General features: G+C 36.4%; 1 protein-coding gene across 1 annotated transcript in view; it reads left to right on the forward strand.

Moving 5' to 3' along the window:
- Positions 1–18,920, forward strand: part of DNAH12 (dynein axonemal heavy chain 12) — a 58,271-nt gene that overhangs the window by 15,667 nt on the left and 23,684 nt on the right. The window contains exons 20-44 of the mRNA XM_058031926.1: positions 524–718; positions 950–1,071; positions 1,191–1,473; positions 2,074–2,193; positions 2,582–2,738; positions 2,957–3,129; positions 4,473–4,625; positions 5,024–5,263; positions 5,722–5,967; positions 6,270–6,389; positions 7,100–7,209; positions 7,845–8,028; positions 8,772–8,912; positions 9,724–9,807; positions 9,890–10,078; positions 10,734–10,853; positions 11,648–11,836; positions 12,492–12,643; positions 13,346–13,484; positions 13,571–13,737; positions 14,806–15,061; positions 15,251–15,550; positions 16,250–16,428; positions 17,978–18,170; positions 18,290–18,451. Of these exons, the coding sequence (XP_057887909.1) occupies positions 524–718; positions 950–1,071; positions 1,191–1,473; positions 2,074–2,193; positions 2,582–2,738; positions 2,957–3,129; positions 4,473–4,625; positions 5,024–5,263; positions 5,722–5,967; positions 6,270–6,389; positions 7,100–7,209; positions 7,845–8,028; positions 8,772–8,912; positions 9,724–9,807; positions 9,890–10,078; positions 10,734–10,853; positions 11,648–11,836; positions 12,492–12,643; positions 13,346–13,484; positions 13,571–13,737; positions 14,806–15,061; positions 15,251–15,550; positions 16,250–16,428; positions 17,978–18,170; positions 18,290–18,451 (4,374 nt within the window). The remainder of the gene's footprint in view (positions 1–523; positions 719–949; positions 1,072–1,190; positions 1,474–2,073; positions 2,194–2,581; positions 2,739–2,956; positions 3,130–4,472; positions 4,626–5,023; positions 5,264–5,721; positions 5,968–6,269; positions 6,390–7,099; positions 7,210–7,844; positions 8,029–8,771; positions 8,913–9,723; positions 9,808–9,889; positions 10,079–10,733; positions 10,854–11,647; positions 11,837–12,491; positions 12,644–13,345; positions 13,485–13,570; positions 13,738–14,805; positions 15,062–15,250; positions 15,551–16,249; positions 16,429–17,977; positions 18,171–18,289; positions 18,452–18,920) is intronic.

Consider the following 18,920-nt stretch of genomic DNA (forward strand, 5'->3'; position numbering starts at 1 on the left):
TTGCCCTCCCTAGTTCATTGTTGGTTTATGTGGGAATATTGAGGCTCAAGCAGGCTCACTTACACTTTACAGGCAGCCTGCTCCAGTGGTATCTGCTGTTGTCCTGACTTGCTGGATATCTCCTGTGAGCTGAGGTGGCTTTTCTGGTACTGTGTCCCTGCTGCCATTCAGCTGAAAGAGCCCTTGCTGTGGGGAGATAAAATAGAATTTATCACTGGTGGCCTCCTGGCTATTGCTTAACAATGAAGTTGTTGAAACTTCATAGCACTGAAGTGATAAATGCAGTTGGGAAAATTAATTTCCAAGCGAGTAAAAATTTCTGAGCTCCTTTGGCCATCTGTATATGTGGAAGAACTTACACTCCTAAATATTTTTCTTTCATTTTGTTTATTGGTAGATTTTTTTTTTCTTTGGGAGCTGGAATACTACTATGTCTACCTCTGAATTTGTTGTCTCATTATCATAATTTGTCTCATTATTTGCTTGGAAATGTCAAGTTAACATTCTTTAAACATTTATTAAGGAATGGGAAAGCCGCTTGATTAAAATTCAGGAGAATATTGATGAGTGGCTCAAAGTGCAGTCACAGTGGCTGTATTTGGAACCCATCTTTTCTTCTGAGGATATTATGCAACAGATGCCAGAAGAGGGACGGCAGTTTCAGACTGTGGATAGACAGTGGAGAGAGATTATGAAGTTTTGTGCTGAAGACCCAAAGGTAAGGGAAATACCCATAACTGACAGGAAGCAGTAGCTTCTCTTGCCTTTGTTTTTTCTGGGTGGGGATAGGAGGTGATGCTTAGTTTTTGGAATATATACAGTGTACTATGATTTCAGTTCCCTAGGCTTTCAAGAAAAAAAGTTATGTTTTTCCTTATTTGAGTAATTTCTACTGTTTGAAATACTTCATTTATAGCTGACAGTTTGCACATGTAACCTGCTGTTACAGGTTCTTGCTGCTACTTCCTTTGAAGGATTAACAGAGAAGCTTCAGAAATGTAATGAACTTCTTGACCAAATCATGAAAGGGCTTAATGCTTACCTTGAAAAGAAACGTCTCTTCTTTCCCCGGTATGATGAGCTTTGGTTACTTAAAACCCACAGATTCTGAATGGGGCTTTTTGTGGGGAATAAGCTCAGTCTTTAAAATAGCTTGATAATGCAGCTGTATATTTTTTCTAATTTTTTAGCTTCTTTTTCTTGTCTAATGATGAAATGCTGGAGATCCTATCAGAGACTAAGGATCCTCTCAGAGTCCAGCCTCACTTGAAGAAGTGTTTTGAAGGCATTGCTAAGCTGGACTTCCTTCGCAATTTGGACATTAAAGGAATGTGTAGCTCTGAAGGGGAGCGTGTGACACTGGTTTCAAACATTTCTACTTCTGAAGCTCGAGGTGCAGTGGAGAAGTGGTTAATCCAAGTAGAAGATGTTATGCTGAGGACCGTACGTGATGTAATTGCCAGATCAAGAATGGTATGAGATTTATGATAATTTAAGAACTGTAGCACCTGTCTTTGTTTTGTGGCTGTCTCTTGGCTTTTTAAAATTCTTCCTCAACACAGGAGCTGATGAAGTCATGTGGCCAGCACCAAGTTAACATGACATGTATTTAATAGGCCAGTGATATATATTAGAGTTTAGTTTGAATAAGATGCAAGTAGTTCTTCTATAGTACTGGATACAAATTTTTCTAAAAGTTACACAGCAGTACTCTTTTACAGGATATATCATCCAATGTAATAGTTCAGGTTTCTTATGAATTAGAAGTAGAACACTTGTAATATGCTTGCTTCCTCCTAAAAGGAAATCATTAGACAGAAAATATTTCTTTGTATGAAGTTAACAAGTTGTGAATATTTCTGTAATATGGAAAGATAATTCTAAGAATATTTAAAATTATTGGGTAAAAAAATTGTGAACCTAAGGGGAAAAGAGCTCCATTTGTACATTGCAAATAGGAAAATAGTATTCTTCAGCAAGGAATATTAACAGGATTACATTATAAACTCCTGTGTTACATTGCTGTATTTATTCCCAGACACTGTGTTTGTGTGATGTATGTAACTCTTTCAGGCTTATCTAGAGACTGAGAGAAAGCGCTGGGTTCTGGAGTGGCCTGGCCAAGTAGTGTTGTGTGTGTCTCAAATGTACTGGACAAGTGAGGTACATGAAGTTCTTCTCCATGGGTCCCAGGTACTGTGTAATGCATAATTTGAAAAAAATCTTTCTTAGTCTTTCATTTCAGCTGGTGTATTTTGCTTAATCAAACAGTTTTTTACGATTAAAATAAAATTTTAAAATTTTGAGTGTTTCTGTTTGACATAAATGAATTTATGTACAGTGATTTATACTTTTCATTCAAGTACTTAAATATTTTTATTTGGAGCAATCATAGTTTAAAATGCAGCTTTGTAACATAAATGCAAAACTGTGGGTATGAGAGAATGTGATGAAAAACCATGACAATATAAAATAGTAGCTTAGTAAGCAACCTCTGTTAAGATATCTAGTCAACATGTAGAAGTCTGGAACACTTGAAACTGTGATATAACTAGTCTCAAATTTACCTTTTGTCTCCTAGGGCTTAAAGGATTATTATGATGCACTTCAGCTTCAACTTAATGATATTGTAGAGCTGGTGAGAGGAAAACTGTCAAAGCAAACAAGGATTACACTGGGTGCCTTGGTTACTCTTGATGTTCATGCTAGAGATGTCATCAAGGAAATGATTGGAAGTGGTAATTATATTTGAAGACGTTTTTCTTAACACATAGTTAATGAAAAATCATTAACCAATCAGATTTTACTGCCTATAGTACAGCACTAAGATGGGTTTGTGAGTATTTGGCTACGAACATCAACATTAATAATTTCAAAGCTGTTTTAAATTTAACCATAATAGAAAATCCAGCTATCTACAACATCTTTTATGATTGCTGTCAACTCTGTTTGTCAGGTGTGCAGAATGAAACAGACTTCCAGTGGCTTGCCCAGCTGCGCTATTATTGGCAGAACGAGAACGTCCGCGTGTGCATCATTAACTGCAATGTGAAATACGCCTACGAGTACCTGGGCAACTCCCCCCGCCTGGTGATCACCCCTCTGACAGACAGGTGCTACCGCACCTTGGTACGGGCTGGCTGCTGGGACACTGCAAGCTGTGCTTACTGTGCCCTGTACTGCTCACACCGGCAGTGCAGCCATCCTTCTAGGGCTTGGGGTTCTTGTCACACTCTGCTATTGCTGCTAGAATGAGCTTTGTCATTTCTGCAGAATGTTAAACATGAAAATCACTCATAACCACAAATCTGGACAGGGCACTGACCTGACTGAAGCATTAGTGTGTTCTTCTGTCATGGTTTTGCTTTTTTAAAACACACAGGGAAAAAAAGACAATATTTGATTACTGTAAAGATTATGAGAACGCAAAGTGCTTTTCTGATGTTCTGGGGCTGCTAAATTAAATGGCGAAGGATTCACTTGTGAGCACGCTGTTCCTAAGACTAGTACAAGTTTGGCCACTTTGTAGTACCCCTGCTCTTGGCAGAGGTGTTTATTATTGTACTCTTTTTATTTTACTCTTTTTAATAAACTCTTGTTTATTATTGTACTCTTTTATCCTCAGCTAACCTGATGACTGAAAGTTACCAAAGTCATCTCATACAATTTTTCTCATTATCAGTTACTGCAGTCTCTTTGCTGGAGTATGATTTCAGGTTTTGCTAGGCACACGTGGTGTGACTGTAGCTGATGCTTGGTATCTGTCAAAACATCAGGGTATGTTGGTGTGAGAGGGTGATGCAGCTGGTAGTCTGTTTTGGTTTTAGGCTCACAAGCCTTGATCCAGAGCACAGCAGGTGGAAGCGTGGCATTCTGGCAAATAGAAGTCTTGTCCTTTGCCCACCAAGATCTTAATAAAGTATTCCCAGAACTTGTCAGTCAATGCAGATGTGGCCCTGTAACTGTGGATTGGACTGTTTGCTTAAAGTCTGCAACTTTTTTGTTTTCTGTCAGATTTCCTCCTACTTCAATGGAGTATAGGAAAGAATATGGAATAGTCAGTGGGAGGGACATACATCAAAGGGGGATGGTGTGGAAAAGAAATGAAAAGAGAAAAAAAAAGATATTAAAGTACAGATGGAGAGAAAAGAATAGCAACAAGCAACTGCAACAAATTTAATTTGAAAGGTGTATCTAAACAAGAACTGAAAGATTTGGTATAATAAAGATTGAGTAATCAATCATGGTCATGATGATAATAAAGCTAAACCCTCTGTTAGCATCAAAATTAAATTCTCTTGCCTATTTTTCCCAGCTGTAAGTACATTTCAGATTCTTTTTAATTAGGAAAACCATACCTTTTATGTTAGATAAAATAAGCATATGAAACTATCAAGTGCAATTTAATTTTTCTATTTTCATTCAGAAGAATTTCATACAAATAATTTCCATAAACTATTTCTGTGCTTTAGATTGGAGCCTTTTATTTAAACCTCGGTGGTGCCCCAGAGGGTCCAGCAGGAACAGGTAAAACGGAGACCACCAAAGATTTGGCTAAAGCTCTCGCTGTTCAGTGTGTTGTCTTTAACTGCTCTGATGGCCTTGATTACCTGGCAATGGGAAAGGTAAACAGAAAATAAATATATGTTGTGTTTTATTTTTAGCATGAAAATTTCAGGGTCCCTGTTTTGCAGACACAAATAAATGCAGCACCTGTAGTCTGCTGCCCTTGGATGCTATATGCTATTCTCTACGTTTCGTTTTCTGTAATTTATGAAAGCCTATTAAGTTGCTAATTAAAACACGAAACTAACAAGAGTTCATGGGATTGGGATCTTCTGATTTAGCTTGCTTTAGAGTCAAAAACTTTGTTCTTCAGTAAATCACTGATCTATGACCTAACAGGTTTAAGCATTATTATTGTAATTGCAATTTTTAAATTTAATTAAACTTCCAACATTATATTCTTACTTTCTTTTGAAACTTTTCTGTTGGCAATATTGTTTTCTTTCTTCATTTGCAGTTCTTCAAGGGTTTGGCTTCATCAGGTGCCTGGGCATGTTTTGATGAATTCAATCGCATTGAACTGGAAGTGCTGTCTGTAGTGGCACAGCAGATCCTTTGCATCCAAAGAGCCATACAGATGAAGCTAGAAATATTTAATTTTGAAGGAACTGAGCTGAAGCTTAACCCCAACTGTTTTATAGCAATTACTATGAATCCAGGTTATGCAGGACGTTCTGAACTTCCAGATAATCTGAAGGTAAAATAATAAGATGGATGAATCTGTGACCTTTGTGATGACTTTGTCCAGGTGAGCTGTTTCCATGAAAAGGCTTTGCTAACTGAAAGCAGAGATAGTGCAGCATCAAGAGCACACCAACTGCAGATTGCTGAAAGAAAGAAAGTGCATTCTCTCACCTGCCGTGGACAGCAGTTCTCTTCCTTTCTGCTGGATGTATCTGTGCAAGGGGCAAATTGCATTCTTGCATTCTTGAGACAGTGCTCAGGGAAAAGAGCTGGGGGCACAGGTTTTCTCAATGTACTGCATTGTACATTAAGATGGATATTGGTGGTAGCTCAGGTTAAGTTCCTAGGGAGTCTTAAGCTGCAAATATTGATAATACTGTTTTGTGGGGGGATGAATGCTGTAAAAGTTCTGCATTGCTTTCCATTCCTAAATTAATTATTTGAAGATATTTCTTTGGGTATGCATTCCAGGTTCTTTTCCGAACAGTGGCCATGATGGTTCCAAACTATGCTCTGATAGCAGAAATTTCCCTCTATTCCTATGGATTTTTGAATGCCAAGTCCCTGTCAGTGAAGATAGTCATGACCTACAGGCTTTGTTCAGAGCAGCTTTCCTCTCAGTATCACTACGACTACGGCATGCGGGCAGTCAAAGCTGTGCTGGTGGCTGCGGGGAATCTGAAATTAAAATTTCCCACAGAAGATGAAGATATATTGGTGAGTTCCCAAGGGAATATTTGTTTAAGGAGTTTCATAGATATATGCAGTTCTAAGGTCTGAAGGCAGTTCCAGCATATCTTGTCTCATCATTGATCCATGTTTTATAGTTTGTGAAATTAAGATAATAAAATACATGCTGCATTTTCCTGGGCTGTTCTGGTGATTGCATGGTTGGGCTTCTTATCAAAGGCCCCATTTAATGAATTCATCTTTGCAACATACTAGGTTATTTTAATTGCTGAACACCTTATGCTCTGTCTCTTAATAAGAACAGCAAAATGCATATTTGTTTTTTGCAGCTTCTTAGATCAATTAAAGATGTGAATGAGCCCAAATTTTTGTCACATGATATACCTCTGTTCATGGGTATAACCAGTGATTTATTTCCTGGAATTGAGCTTCCTGAGGCAGACTACAATGTAAGTACTCTTCTAATTTTTCCTTGGTAATGGCCATTGTTGATTGTTCTGTGGTGATTTGCTGTGTAATCAGGTGCCATTGATGCAGTGAGCTATTTCAAGATGAGCAAATTTGCTGAATGTTTGTAATGAAACTTTGTAGCAAAGGGAATTATTTTGTCTGTGCTGAATCTAATCCACATCTGAGTTCCCTTACATTCGGAAGAGTTGTGCATTACAGATTGGAAACTGATTTGCACATTTACCAAGTTTTAGGCCTCCTGTTTTCTTTCCTAATTATTGGAAATAATGAAGTGAGATAAAGGTTTGTACTTTATTTTTAGCAACACTTGAAGCAATCTTTGGTGGAGAATGGTTGGAAAGGATGAGTATGTTGGAAAACCCAAATTTGATTAACTTTTAATTTTCAGTAAATACTACAATCTTGAAAAAAGTGTTTGATTCTGAAGCATACTGCTGGTTTCCTGAGGGTTCCTGAGGGTTTCCTGAACCTTCTTAAGAAAAAAAATTGTAGTTAAATTCTGTTCTAGCACATGAAGTACAGAATTGGGAGTTTTTCTCCTCCAGGACGTTTGCTATATTCTGACTAATGCAATTTTAGTTATTAATTAATTTGAAGCCCTTTCTGATGAGCATAAACTCTTCTATTGTCGTGCAGGACAATAATTTAATTGTAGCAGGAATAAGATGATGATTTGTTTGGATTTTAGGATTTTCTGGAATGTGCCAATGAATGTTGCACTCAACATAATGTCCAACCTGTGCAAACTTTTATGCAGAAAATGATACAGACTTATGAAATGATGATTGTTAGACATGGGTAAGGTTCTCATCACTGCACCATCTTTTGTAATTCTGACTTACACTGTAGCAGTCATTTATATGAAGTTATAAAAGGTTTTGAGGGTGGCATATTATTCCTCTTTGTTCCAATCAGCTTTGGAACAGCTGATTACTGATACTGCTTTTGCATGTACCAAAACTCTTGTGGATGTATGTCTGAGGAATGTACTCGTCCTGATATCAGAAGCACTTGCACATGTGCAATGATTTTAGGTGCTGATGCCAGTATGGTGAAAACTTAGGACTGTAAACATTATTTCTATTAAAATATTAGTTGTTAGATCTGTGCCATTTTATTCCTAACTTTTATTACAGAATAGCAACTGGAGGAAATATATGAATATGATATGAGCTATATGATGGTTAATATTCAGCTCATTAATTAATCTTCTATGTAAGATTGTGCAATCATGTTTGCATGTGCAAATAAAGTGAGTTTGTGGAAAAGATGTTTTTTATGTTCAAAGAAAATTTACTTGCTTCACTTTTTGAAAATTAAGTGAAAATTAGCTTTAAGCTATGTTTGATACTGTTGGTCTTCATGTGATCTGTGAAAGTCTAAATTGCAGGACAGATTTATTAACAGTAGGATTTTTTTTTCCCATTTAACAGCTTCATGCTAGTGGGGGAGCCATTTTCTGGGAAGACCAAAGTTCTACATGTGTTGGCAGATACTCTGTCTCTTATGAAAGAGCGTGGTTATGGTGAAGAAGAAAAAGTCATTTATAGAACTGTAAATCCAAAATCAATCACTATGGGCCAGCTTTTTGGGCAGTTTGATCTGATATCTCATGAGGTAATGCATATTTAAAAAGTAATGTTTCCTGTATATTATGTTTCCATTATTATGGATAGTAAACTCTTGAATTCGTAATTTTATTATTTTAAACACAGATGAGAACATAATTGTAAATTTTATTTTAACTAATACTTTTGTGCACTGTTATTAATTAGGAGGTAAAAAATGCAGTACCGTGTGTGTATGCAGTTACATAGGTTTAAACATGCAAAAATAAAAAAAGCGATCCCATTTTGAAGGTCATTGTCCTCTTATAGTTGCATCCATGCTAGGAAATGATATCAAACACAATTGTATTCATTTCTCTGTCTATTCTTAACCAGTATAATCAAAGTAATGCAAAAACTCTCTAGAAAAATCTATGAACTCATGGGTTCCCAAGTGTGAAACTTAGGTTTGGAGGAGGAACAATATGAAGCAGTAAATGTGAAATAGTGACTCTGGAGAGAATTAGGGTGATTCTGGGGAGAAACAGTGCAAGACAGGGCCAAAGCATTTCTAAGGTTCAGTAAATTGAATTGCTGGTCCTTTGTCTTATGGTATTTTTTCTACTGGAAATTTAATTTTTTTTAATTTGCTGTTGTGTTAAGACCCTTGGTGAAACTCCAAAGTTAGATACTGCTCTCTGCAGCACAAGAGGAGACCAGTTAAAAGTGAGGGATAATGGAGAGCCAAGGGAAGGGTTTCTGTGGCTGGCAGTCAGGTGAACTCTGTGCCTTTGTCTCGCTCCCCATGGGCAGTGGACAGACGGGGTTGTCGCTACGACCTTCAGGGAATTCGCGCTGGCCGAGACCCCCGAGCGCAAGTGGGTGATCTTCGATGGCCCCATCGATACCCTGTGGATAGAGAGCATGAACACGGTCCTGGATGACAACAAAAAGGTAGCAGTCAGTGAAAAATGCCTGAAGAAAATTATGGGATATTCTGAAAATACTCTTCTGTGTATAAAACCCCAAATACAAACTGCAGTGCCTGACTTCTGAGAAGAGAAAGTGCGACATGGTGTTGGTGACAAGTTATGAGCTTTTCTATTTTGTGGGTTTTGGTTGGATTTGTTTGTTTGTTTGTTTTGTTTGTTTGTATTGGAATCATAATCACAAAATCAACTCATAGCTGAAAGACATGAATTATGTAATATTTCCTTAATGCAATAGTGTGATTTTCTAACATAAATAATTGAAATTTAAATGCCAGAAATTACAATTAATTTTATATTCTAAACCCCATTATTTCTAAGACTGCACAAACTTAGACACCTATATTTCAAGACAATCTCAAGCAAATAGAAAAATTAGACACATTTGAGCTTTTAAGTTCTGTATGATAATGTGTGAAGCTACTCAAGCTGGACTCCTACTTTAGTACACAAGGGTAGTGTGTCTCCAGCTGCAATGCTTCAGTATTAGCAATAACAGCTGCAGGTATTTTTGTCCTTTCTTCTTGTCATATGCAAGATTGATTGTAATGAACCTACAGGTAGGTTACTCTGGAGTACTATGGTTTAAGTGAAGAATTGAGCAAAAACTTGATAAGAATCTATTGATTCAAGTAATTAAACATTTTATATAGATGACCTTACCTTTGATTTTACTTGGTTTTGCCAATTTTCATATAGAACTCCCCTGTGACAGGAAGTGTAATATAATACCAGTTTTTTAAAATGATATTACATATTATTTTTTATCTTTCAAGCTTTGTTTGATGAGTGGGGAAGTCATCCAAATGTCCCCTCAGATGACTCTAATTTTTGAAACGATGGATCTTTCCCAGGCATCAGTAAGTTTTGTAGTTAATTAAAGTATTAAACAAAATTTAGTCTATTCAATGACAATAAAATGAGTTTACTGTTTTTCCTTAGCCTGCTACTGTCAGTCGTTGTGGCATGATTTATTTGGAACCTTCTCAGCTGGGCTGGAGACCAATTGTGACCTCTTGGCTGAATAAACTGCCTGAACCTCTGAATTCAGAGGAACATCAAGGTCTTCTGCAGGGACTTTTTGATTGGTTGGTACCACCAGCATTAAGAGTCCGTCAGAAACAGTGCAAGGTATTTTTTGTCATTTTTTCCTGCAGTAGTTAGTGGCCATTTCCATTCTGTTACCCTTGGTAGGAGATGACTCTTCTCTCATGACAAGCACAGTTAGAATGGATATGTGGCTCTTGGGACCAGTTAAGAGTTAAAATGAGAATGTCAGCTAAGGTTAGAAACCTGATCATAATTTTCATCTTCTTATTTAAAAAATTAAAGTATTAAAGTAAATATTTTAAAGTATTTAAACACTGAATTAAAAGTCTTCCCAAGAGAATTTTGTACATTTTTTTCTTTACGGATCTCATGTTGCATAAGGAAGTACTTTTTTAAGTTTTAGAGGAAATGTGTAGTTCCTTGCAAGCTCAGTGTGACATGCTCAGAATTTTGCTCATGTTTTGCTGTAGCTCCTTCTGTGGGTTTTGTTTTGGTTTGGGATGTTTAATTGCAATGTTCACATGGTAGCCATGAACATGGTTAACGAGCTAAAGGTCTTGGCATTTCAATGACTGAGGAGGGCAAATGATCTTTTGAGTAAAAGTCAGTGTAAACTTTGCCTTCTAGTGTGTGTTTTAAATTAGCCAGTGATCTAATTGTTTTAGTATTTTATCTCTAAAATATAAATTAACTAAAAGTATGTAAAGTATGACATCCAACCTTTTGAATCTCTTAGGAACTGGTTCCCACAAGTGAGATCAATGTTGTAGTAGCTCTCACACGGATTTTTGAAATGTTGATTGTTCCAGCTGTGGAAGAAGATCCCACCAACAAAACCATCCGTGTCTGGATTATGGTTGGTTTTTTTTTAAGATTGAGAGAAATGTGTATTTGTTTTTCTATATGCTGGTTTTCTAAACAATTTTATTAATCCAAGTAACTTTAATTTGTGAATAAGAGATATGTGAAACAATTCTACTACCTTCTTGCTCTCTCTCCCCATACTCTGGAGGTACCCAGATGACATGGAAGTCTTACAAGTGACAAATGTGATTTAAAATGTTACTCTTTTTCCAATTAAATAGGATAGTGCTTTTATTAAATGTGCTTTTTAAGTAACCAAGAAGTTAGCTAAATCAAAGATCTTTCTCTTAAAGAAAATAAATATTCACGCAACACTGATTGTCTTGTTTGTTTGAGCAAAAATTTCTGTGTAAGAGGGTTTTCTGACAGTTATATTAGTTGGATCCTCTGTCTGATCTTATGTGATTATTCTTATGAAAAACTGAAGAAAAGAGAATGTGAAAGTAGTTATTTAAAATTAAATTACAAAATTCCTAGATCTTGGTTTGTCATTAGAACTCTTCTCAGGCTTTGTCACCTGACATACTGCTGTAGTCAGTGGCCTTTATTTCTTGTTCTCTCTCTCTCTTTTTCTGTCCTTGAGTAAGATTATTTGTGTCCTCTGTCTACAGTCAGATTTCTAAATCTCTTTAGGCCAGGTGTATTCAAGGGCAATTACTAACATTTCTCTGCTTAACAATATTTTTTTAGAATTATGTTTGTTAATCAGACTGTACAAGGTTCATGTAATGTGTCAACTTATGAGGCAGTTACTAACTTTTAGTTACTAACTTTTTGCCTTTGCAGGGTTGTTTTGCTTTTGCCATAATCTGGTCCATTGGTGGAATTTGTGATGGTGACAGCAGGATGATTTTTGATAATTTCTTGAGGGAAACTTTGTCTGAGGAATCTGAAACAAATCCTATTCCAGAGAATTTGGGAAAGTGGGAATGTCCCTTAGAAGAGAAAGGCTTGGTCTATGACTACGTGTATCAGGTAGGATTGGCTTCTGCATGCACTAAATAGATTCTTACAGTCCTAGCAGAAGGAAAATGCAGCCAGGTGGGTTTTTAAGTGTACAAATCCTGTTGGGTGTTGTGGAGTGTTGGTTGAATTAAATCCTGCAGTACATTTTTAATTTCTTTTTTGAATATCAATGTACTGACCAATTTTTTAATAAAATACTAAGATGTGCATTTCAGTTATATTTGTAATACTGCTGCTGCATATTTCTTCTGTAACCCAAGCTCAGTTGGCAGATTCAAATCTGCTTTTATTTAGAAGGAATAATGTGGAGTGTTCAAAAGGAAAACAGAATATTAGACCCATAGGTAGTTTGTCTTGCAATTTTTGTTTATAGTGCCTATTAGACTGCTTTGTTTTGTTTTTTTGTTGTGGTTTTCTGTATATGTGGTTTTTAAATTTGTTTTCCCTGAACAAGCTTTTTAAGAAAACAAAGTAGTCTAAGTTTAGGTATGTACTTTAATTCTTTGTTAGTGAGGTAAAGCAAACTAAATATGTGAACTTTCGAAGCATCAAATATTCATTCATTTGTTAAAATCCATTACTTTGATTTTTCAAAAGTGAAGTAGTAGAGAAGACCCTTCATATGTGTAACACCAATCTGTTCTACATCTGTGTTTCTTCCTAGCTCAAAGGCAAAGTAGGTTGGGCTCACTGGAATGAATTTATTGAAAAAATTAATTACAGTGATAAAAATGTGAATATTCAAGATATTATAGTCCCAACTATGGATACAGTTCGCTATACCTATCTGCTAGACCTGTTCATTACCCATGGAAGGTAATTGCTTCACTACAAATTTCTGAAGTAAAATTTGATCATAGGTAGAAATATCTCTTATTCTTTCCTTTGAATTCATTGTTTTTATCAAACTCTCAGTTTATTTGGCCTTTTAAAACAGACATTTACTAAAAAAAAAAAAAAAATCTGCCCAAAAGTCTGATTTTACTATTTGTGAAACCTTATTGCAGTCTAACTTTAGTATTTGCAGTCTGATGATGAGCTTAGGACAACACAAGAATTGTTGCACCCTCTTTCTACTTTGGCAATTAAATAAATATTTTAGGATTTTTTTTTTATTATTAATCCTATGAAAATCATTTATATTAGTCATGGTCAGATCATATAAGAGAATAAAATAAAAACTAGCTTCAGGTTCCAAGGCTGAAAGCTTTATGAAGTTTGAATTAATGAAAGGCCAATCTGGAGAAATTTAGCTCCCCTGTGTGTTCATATACTCCAACACCAGTAGAATGAGGGAATGAAAAATGTTTATTTATCCTCCCATTTTCTTGATGATGGAAGCAAACTAAAATTACGAGAGGGTTTAATGAATGTCTTAGAACACTTCAGTTTCTTCTTTAGGCAAGTAATGTTTTTGGAGGTAGAAGAAGGGCAAGTTAGTAAAACCTTTGACTTCTAGTTTCTTTTAGTTTACAATGTTAGGTTTCTGCAGTCTTTGTGCTTTATTTTTTTGTGAAGACCACTGCTTCTCGTGGGACCAACAGGAACTGGGAAATCTGTGTACGTCAAGGACAAGTTAATGAACAACTTGGAAAAGGAGCTCTTCTTACCATTCTTCATTAACTTTTCAGCTCGAACCAGTGCCAATCAGACTCAGGTTGGTAGAACAGATCATTGTGGTCTCAGGAGGTTGTGGACATGAATATGTAATCTGTGTTCTGAGTGATCCTGTTTGCATTGCAGAACATTATTATGGCCAGGCTGGACAAGAGGCGCAAAGGAGTTTTTGGCCCTCCAATGGGAAAAAAGTGCATTATTTTTGTAGATGATATGAATATGCCAGCTTTGGAGAAGTATGGGGCACAGCCTCCTATTGAACTTTTAAGACAGTTCTGTGACCATGGATTTTGGTAATTATTTGAAATACAACTGAAAATTTTTGTTGATGTATTTGCTGTTACTTTTTTATTCTCTTGAATTTTATTTTCAAAATTTTTTGAAGTGGTTTGTAAATGTTAATGTAAATTTAATTTATATAAAAATACATTCTTTAAAGTTGAAGGAACTTGTATTTTACTCTCTAAGGACTTCTCAGTTTAGGAAATTCATGATCAAATTAATTTTGAGTATTTTAGAATGTTCTAGTGCTGAGCAGCAGAGTTAGTATATGTAAATAAAATTATTCATTTACACCTTGATTATTTTAACTTTTTTTTTCCAATGTAGTTTCTTGTTCTTTTTCTTTCTCTTTCTCCTTAGATTGAGTTTGCAGTTTTCTGTACATACCTATATATATGCAGTTATATAAAATTTCTGATTTTATTTCTTATGTTGGTTTCCTCTATTATCCATGTTTCTCTTTCATTATTCAGTAAATTTTTTTAACAAGATCTCAAAATGTTTTTTTAAAATTCACAGTGAAATCAGGTATGATAATAGGCATGAAATAAAATAAGTTGAAAGTCTTCCCTGCTTTTGAGGTTTTTGCCTTTGCTTATATTGGAAAACAGGAACAGGTGTTTTCCTGAGTCTGGATCATTCTACGATTCCAGGCACTTCTCAAACACAGCTGCTCTTGTGATTCCAGGCACTGCTCCAATATCTATTACTCTTGAATAGAGATATGCCTTGGTATTTTACTGTTTTAATACTCAAAATTTTGTATCAGGTTTTACAGAATGCGGTTTAAACAAATAATTTTTCTTTCCAGCCAGGAAATGATATGTTGAGATTAACTGGTGCACAGTTAAAGGACTAGTTGGTTTTTTGTATTTTGGGGAGGAGGAGTTGTTTGTTTTTAAAAACATAAAATATATAGAAATATATATTATATTACATAATGCCTACTAGGTTTATATATATATATTTTAAATACTTTTTTAATGCATCCAGGGGGTGGTCTGTCATATAGATGCATCTAAGGTTCAACAAATGTGTTATATCTGTATTTAAGTGTCACATGGCATTTTATTTTGAAGGTATGATTTTAAGGACACCTCTAAAATCACCCTTGCTGATGTCCAGCTGCTGGGTGCTATGGGGCCCCCAGGGGGTGGGAGGAACCCTGTCACCCCTCGCTTCCTGCGGCACTTCAACATCTGCAGCATCAACTCCTTCAGCGACGAAACCATGATCCGCATCTTCTCTACCGTAGTAGCTCTTTACCTAAAGATGAATGAATTTCCTCCTGACTTCTCCACAATTGGAAATCAGATTGTCACTGCCACCTTAGAGGTAAGAGGCAAACACCTTACTGGGGATTTCCTTCAATTTGTTCATTGAAGTTCCTTTGTCTCTACAATTATGTAGTGTGAAAGGGTTTTTTTGAGAAATAGCATTTCAGAAGGCATTTAGGAATTATGATAATAGTACAGTCAGTGTTACTTTTTTGATTTTGTTGCTCTCTATTGTTCTTGTCTGAAGGTGTATAAGAAAGCCATCAAAAATCTTTTGCCCACACCAGCCAAATCTCATTATACCTTCAACCTGCGTGACTTTTCCCGGGTTATCCATGGCTGTTTGCTCATTAAGAAAAGTGCGGTTCAGAACAAGCAGGTGATGATTCGGCTGTTTGTACACGAGGTGTTCCGTGTCTTCTACGACCGGCTGGTGGAAGATGATGACAGAGCCTGGTTGTTCAATCTGGTGAAAGACATTGTGAAAGAGCATTTCAAAGAAGTATTCGACAAAGTTTTTGCACACCTGAAGGAAGGAAGCTCATCTGTGAGTATAATGTTGTAGCTGTTGCAAAATAATTGCTTTTATTGTAAATTTAGGACATGGGAGTTAATCATAGGTGAAATTTTGACTCAAATGCACGTGAAAATTTGAGTTGAATTTGGCCAAATGTCTTCATAAGGAAAAAAATGTAGAAATGAAAATTGTTTGGGAGGGTTTAACTGTTGTAATGAACATTCTTTTCAAAAAATACTACATTTAAAATGTGCTACTTTTCCTTAAAAGGAATATGTACATCTGCATCCTGTGATTGTTATTAAATTTTGATATCCAAAATGCTGTGTAGTTATGTTATATTTTATGCCTTGTCTTCATTTTTTTTTGTTGTTTGTTTTTTATGTCCTTTGTAGTTGCTTTCATGTATAGAAGAAATAACTTTGTGGTCTTAGCTGTCCATTTCATAATATACATCTGTATGAATTTGGTGTATTCTGAAGGTCATGATTATGAAACTGTTAGTGGCTATTTGACCCAATTCTTTTCTGAGAAAAAATTAAGAATAAGTTCAATGCAGGAAGCATAATTTTGAGGGGGGTGTTGTCTGTGAATCAAAATATTTTGGAGTGCTTATTCTTGTGTCTGGGGTATTTGTCTAAACTCTCCTTTGTTTTCTAAAATTAGAATAAGAAATATATTCACTAAATATTAAACTTGACTTCATAATTTGCTGAATATTTGCCATAGGTAACAGAAGAAGACATGAGAAGTCTGTGTTTTGGTGACTACATGTATCCAGAACTTGAGGGAGAGGAAAAACTTTATATTGAGATTCCAAGCATTGAGGAGTTCAGTGAGGTTGTGGAGCAGTGTCTGGATGAATATAATCAAACCCAGAAAACAAGAATGAACCTTGTTGTTTTCAGGTGTTTATGATCTGTTTTATTAAGAGCTTTAAGCTGTAGTTGATAATTCAGTATATTCAGTTTTGAGGACTGTGGTTTTCTGTATGTTTCCTCCCCTTTTTGCATTCTTTATAGTGTTTGTGGTGTTACACCTTTATGAATGGAAGTAAACTGATTTTTTCTTTATGCTTCTCCTTTTTCTACCTGAAAGTAAATAATGAGAAGCTTTTCTCCTAAGGGGCTTTGAATATTTTCCTTAGTTGTTACAGAAACATTGTGCACTGAATCAGATAGGTGCTGTACTTCTCCTAGGCCTCTGTCACCAGTGAAGATGGATGTCACTGGACTTTCATTCCCCAAGGACAAGCATCTCACGAGGGAATTGTTCACAATCCAAGCTGTCTGCTCTGTTGTGCAGCACAGCCATGCACCCAGCTGGTACTGCAGCTAATCCTGTGAAATTTTAGACTCTGCAGGCCCTTATTGTTACCTTAACTTGTGATCATGCAGAGCTACAACTGAGAGAGATGAGGAGGTCAAACTCCTTCCTCCTCCCTGTTGCTAGAGATTACCACCTCTTCATATTTGCCACAGTAACTTGACACGTCGATACTTCCTGAAGGTGATGAGAGTTACTTCAAACAGTTCTAGTAGCAGCTTATTTTAGTCTAGGTCATTTTGCCAAGCTGGATTTCTGGGAGCCTGTTATGTACAGCTAGACTCTCAGTTTGAAGAGCTGGCAGCCTCTGATCAAAGGCCACTTCCTGGGTGTAGAAGCAATATTGCAGTGACCTCACTGAACAGCAGCCAGGAGAGCCTGTTGGACTGCAGCCTTAGAGTTGTCTCGTGGATAACATCTGAATTTGTTTATTTTGTTTTTCTAACCAGTAAAAATAAACAAGAATTTATCTTTTTTGAAATGTTTGAAAGTTTTTTTGAGACTGCTTTTAATAGCTGCTCAGCTTGCTTTAATTACCCCATGCCCTGTGCTTAAACAAGGGATCTCCTATAGGCCTTGCTTCATATTCTGAGATAAATCATGCCTGAGTTTTGACAAGGACTCTCAGCAATGTGCAGATACTGCTTCCTGAGGATGTTCCAATGTCAATTCCACATATAACTTACAAAACAGTGTCACAGGTGGAGGAAAGGGAGATGTTTGTTGATAAAAACCGTGTTCCCCCAGTGGTTACTTAAAAAGGATACTGAAATTGCTATTCTTCAAGAAAGTTAAAATTGGTAATACTGCTGTTATTTTGAAGTAGAGAATTAATGTTTTTCATTTCCTTTAACACATTTATCGTAACAGTACTCCTGTTCTTACCTCTGCATGCTCTTTCTAGCAATTTGCAGTAATTTAGCTACACACTGATATTTGTATAATAGAATTATAAGTTTTACTTTATTTTGTGGTTCATGCCCACTCTCTTTCTTCCTCTCTACCCCACCCCACCCTGCATTCAGAAACTTGTTTTGGAGATGCTACTGCTTGATTTGTTTCCCAGATTTCTGGGTGCATAGGTAGCCATGAGTTTCTGCTCTGTGGGTGATCGGTGTGCTCCCCCTGCAGGTACATGCTGGAGCACCTGTCTCGCCTGAGCCGCATCCTGAAGCAGTCCGGGGGCAACGCTCTGCTGGTTGGGATGGGGGGCAGCGGGCGGCAGTCTCTGACCCGCCTGGCAGCCTTCATGGCAAAGATGCATGTTTTTCAACCAGAGATTTCTAGGACCTATGGTACAAATGAGTGGAGAGAAGATCTCAAAGTGAGTATTAATAACCTGTCTACATTTTGATTTAATTTTGAGGAAGGAATGTACAATTTTGTTTTGGAACGTACAATTTTGTTTTGGAATGTACAATTTTTACTGTCTTGCATTTTCAGAAACTTCTGAAGAGTGCAGGTGTTCAACGCTTGAAAACTGTATTTCTCATCACAGACGCACAAATTAAGGAGGAAAGTTTTTTGGAAGATATTGACAGTGTCCTCAACACAGGAGAGGTTCCCAATATTTTTGCAGCAGATGAAAAGCAAGAAATTATAGAGGTATCTTTAGAAACTCTTTAATTTCACCTCCCTTTTAATCTACTTGGTCAGTTCCGTGTGAAATGTGGCTTTTGGACATTTGCACTTAAATCTGTGACTTCTTTTTGAGACTTTAGATAAATCAACTTAGTAAACTTATGGAGTAGTTTATGCCAACTGCAAGCTTTAATTCTGACCTAGTGCTCTGTTCACAAACACATTAAGTTGTGCATGTAGAGAACTTGCATTGTTCACAAATACCCCATGGCTGTGGTTCTTTTTGTAGTGTATTGTGTAGGACAAGATGGTGCATCATAATGTTTTCATTGACCAGCAAAGTGCAAAGATGTGACATTTTTATTGGAACACGTGGCCCATCTTTCTCAAAGACTCCTGCTCTCTGGGGCATTGTTAGACAGAATTTCATAATGTACAAAAGTGCTCCATGACTTAGCTCAGAAGTAAGGATGCAGTGTACTCAGGCAAATGA

Source organism: Melospiza georgiana, chromosome 11 (assembly GCF_028018845.1).
Source record: "Melospiza georgiana isolate bMelGeo1 chromosome 11, bMelGeo1.pri, whole genome shotgun sequence".
Taxonomy (NCBI): domain Eukaryota; kingdom Metazoa; phylum Chordata; class Aves; order Passeriformes; family Passerellidae; genus Melospiza; species Melospiza georgiana.